This window comes from Charadrius vociferus, unplaced genomic scaffold, assembly GCF_000708025.1.
Source record: "Charadrius vociferus isolate BGI_N301 unplaced genomic scaffold, ASM70802v2 scaffold650, whole genome shotgun sequence".
Taxonomy (NCBI): Eukaryota; Metazoa; Chordata; class Aves; order Charadriiformes; family Charadriidae; genus Charadrius; species Charadrius vociferus.
In genome coordinates this window covers 4,484,406-4,486,062 of record NW_009646736.1, presented here as the reverse complement: position 1 = coordinate 4,486,062, position 1,657 = coordinate 4,484,406, and the positions used below count along the sequence as shown (strand labels likewise).

The window sequence follows — 1,657 nt, the reverse complement described above, 5'->3', positions numbered from 1 at the left end:
AGGGGCACATTTACCTATTGTCTTTTTTTACAACCAGTGTTCACGCTGGGATAAGGCAGGAAACACTTCTTTAACCACTGTCCTACATTCAGCTTCTTTTCTTCGAGGGCTCAGTCCCAGTTCATAATAGACTCTCACTCAATTTTGAAGGAAACAATTCCAAAAGAGTCACAGCCCTCGCGCATCTGTTGTCTTCTGGTACACACACTGAGTTTCTATAGCATTGAACCGGAACATGATGCAGATACCCGAGTCATTACTTGGAGTTACTTTAGAACAGCTACCGATAGTGCAAACAAAACAAACGCTAATTTCACTGAATCCAGTACTTTGCTCCACACTGCTTGAACTAAGCCGGAGAAAAATGAAGTATCTGGACTGAACAGGAAAAGTACCAAAAAGGTGTAAAAAAAAAAAAGAAGCAAGAGAAGGCTGTAGCTTATCGAACAGCCGAGCATTAAGCAGTGTTCTCCAACTTCTTTGAGCTCAGCCCTTCATGACCCTTATTTTCTTTTTTACAAATTTTTAAATAAAAATACACCCTCTTTCAAAGCACACTCACACAGCTGAAGCCAACGTATATGGAAATAACATTTGTATGCAAGCAATGAGACCTGAGAAGTGCCATTTGGCTTTTTTTTTTTTTCTCCTCAAATTTGACCGTCAACAGCATCAATATCATTGACATCACATTTCATGTTTTCATGAGGTCAAGGACAAATGAATCCACATGCAATCCAAAGACTGATGTTGTGCATGTAATTCAGCTCATCTTATTAACAATACCCTCAAAACAATCCCCAAGGAAGCATTTATGAAACCTTTTTCTATACAGTGAGACTTTGTCACACATTATTAAACATCATTAAAAACAGTCTCCTACTGTACAGTAGGAAAAAAAACAGTATGGAAAAACTTCTCAGCCAAAAGAAAAAAAAAATCAGAAAAAAAAGGTACTTTTGTTAAGCTTAGGAAAATTAGCAGATATTAAACATTGTGCAAAAGTAAAAGACACTTTATTTTAACACCGTATTTGATTTTAAAATTTCAAGCACTTAAGAGCAGAAAACCAAACTGAATTTTGCTTTCCTTAATACATCTATAGTCACCATGGAAGCCATTAATTCTTAAGAGAAACCAGTAATGTCTTTTATTATCTAGTTACTGCTGATAGCCTTTTCAGCTGCCAATCCTTGTTTGGGTTTTGAGTAATCCCAAGGTCTCCTGTTCTCTGTGTACCCGTAGAGCTTCCGCAGTGCCACGCGGGCAGCTTCTTCCTCTGCAGCAAGCAGCGTTTCACCAGGACCTTCAGCTATAATCTTCTTATCGCTTGGGGAAAAAAAAAAAAATTAAAACCATTTTCATCATAAAATCCTGAGCACTACTGTGTATCATGAATAAGGGCTGCTAGATTTTTTTTTCTCTTCTATGTCTGTGAATACTGAAGGTAATGTCTATCTGCACACAAATGTAAACATTTCCATTGGTCTTTCCTGCAAATGTAAGTGACTGTACATTTAACAAAGGATACTTAAATCAGAAATGCGCCCATTTCCTGGAAGAACACTACTCTCTTCATTTAGATTACTAACATATCACTGATTGTTTACAGTGTTCAATTTGTTAGCCCTGTTAAAAATATGCAAATTTGTTACTC

At 36.9% G+C, this 1,657-nt stretch overlaps 1 protein-coding gene across 1 annotated transcript in view; it reads right to left on the bottom strand.

The window, feature by feature from the left end:
- Positions 1–1,017: 1,017 nt before the first annotated feature.
- MRPL44 (mitochondrial ribosomal protein L44) overlaps positions 1,018–1,657 on the bottom strand; it is a 4,802-nt gene continuing 4,162 nt past the window's right edge. The window contains exon 4 of the mRNA XM_009890290.1: positions 1,018–1,329. Within this exon, the coding sequence (XP_009888592.1) occupies positions 1,158–1,329 (172 nt within the window). The 3' untranslated portion in view covers positions 1,018–1,157. The remainder of the gene's footprint in view (positions 1,330–1,657) is intronic.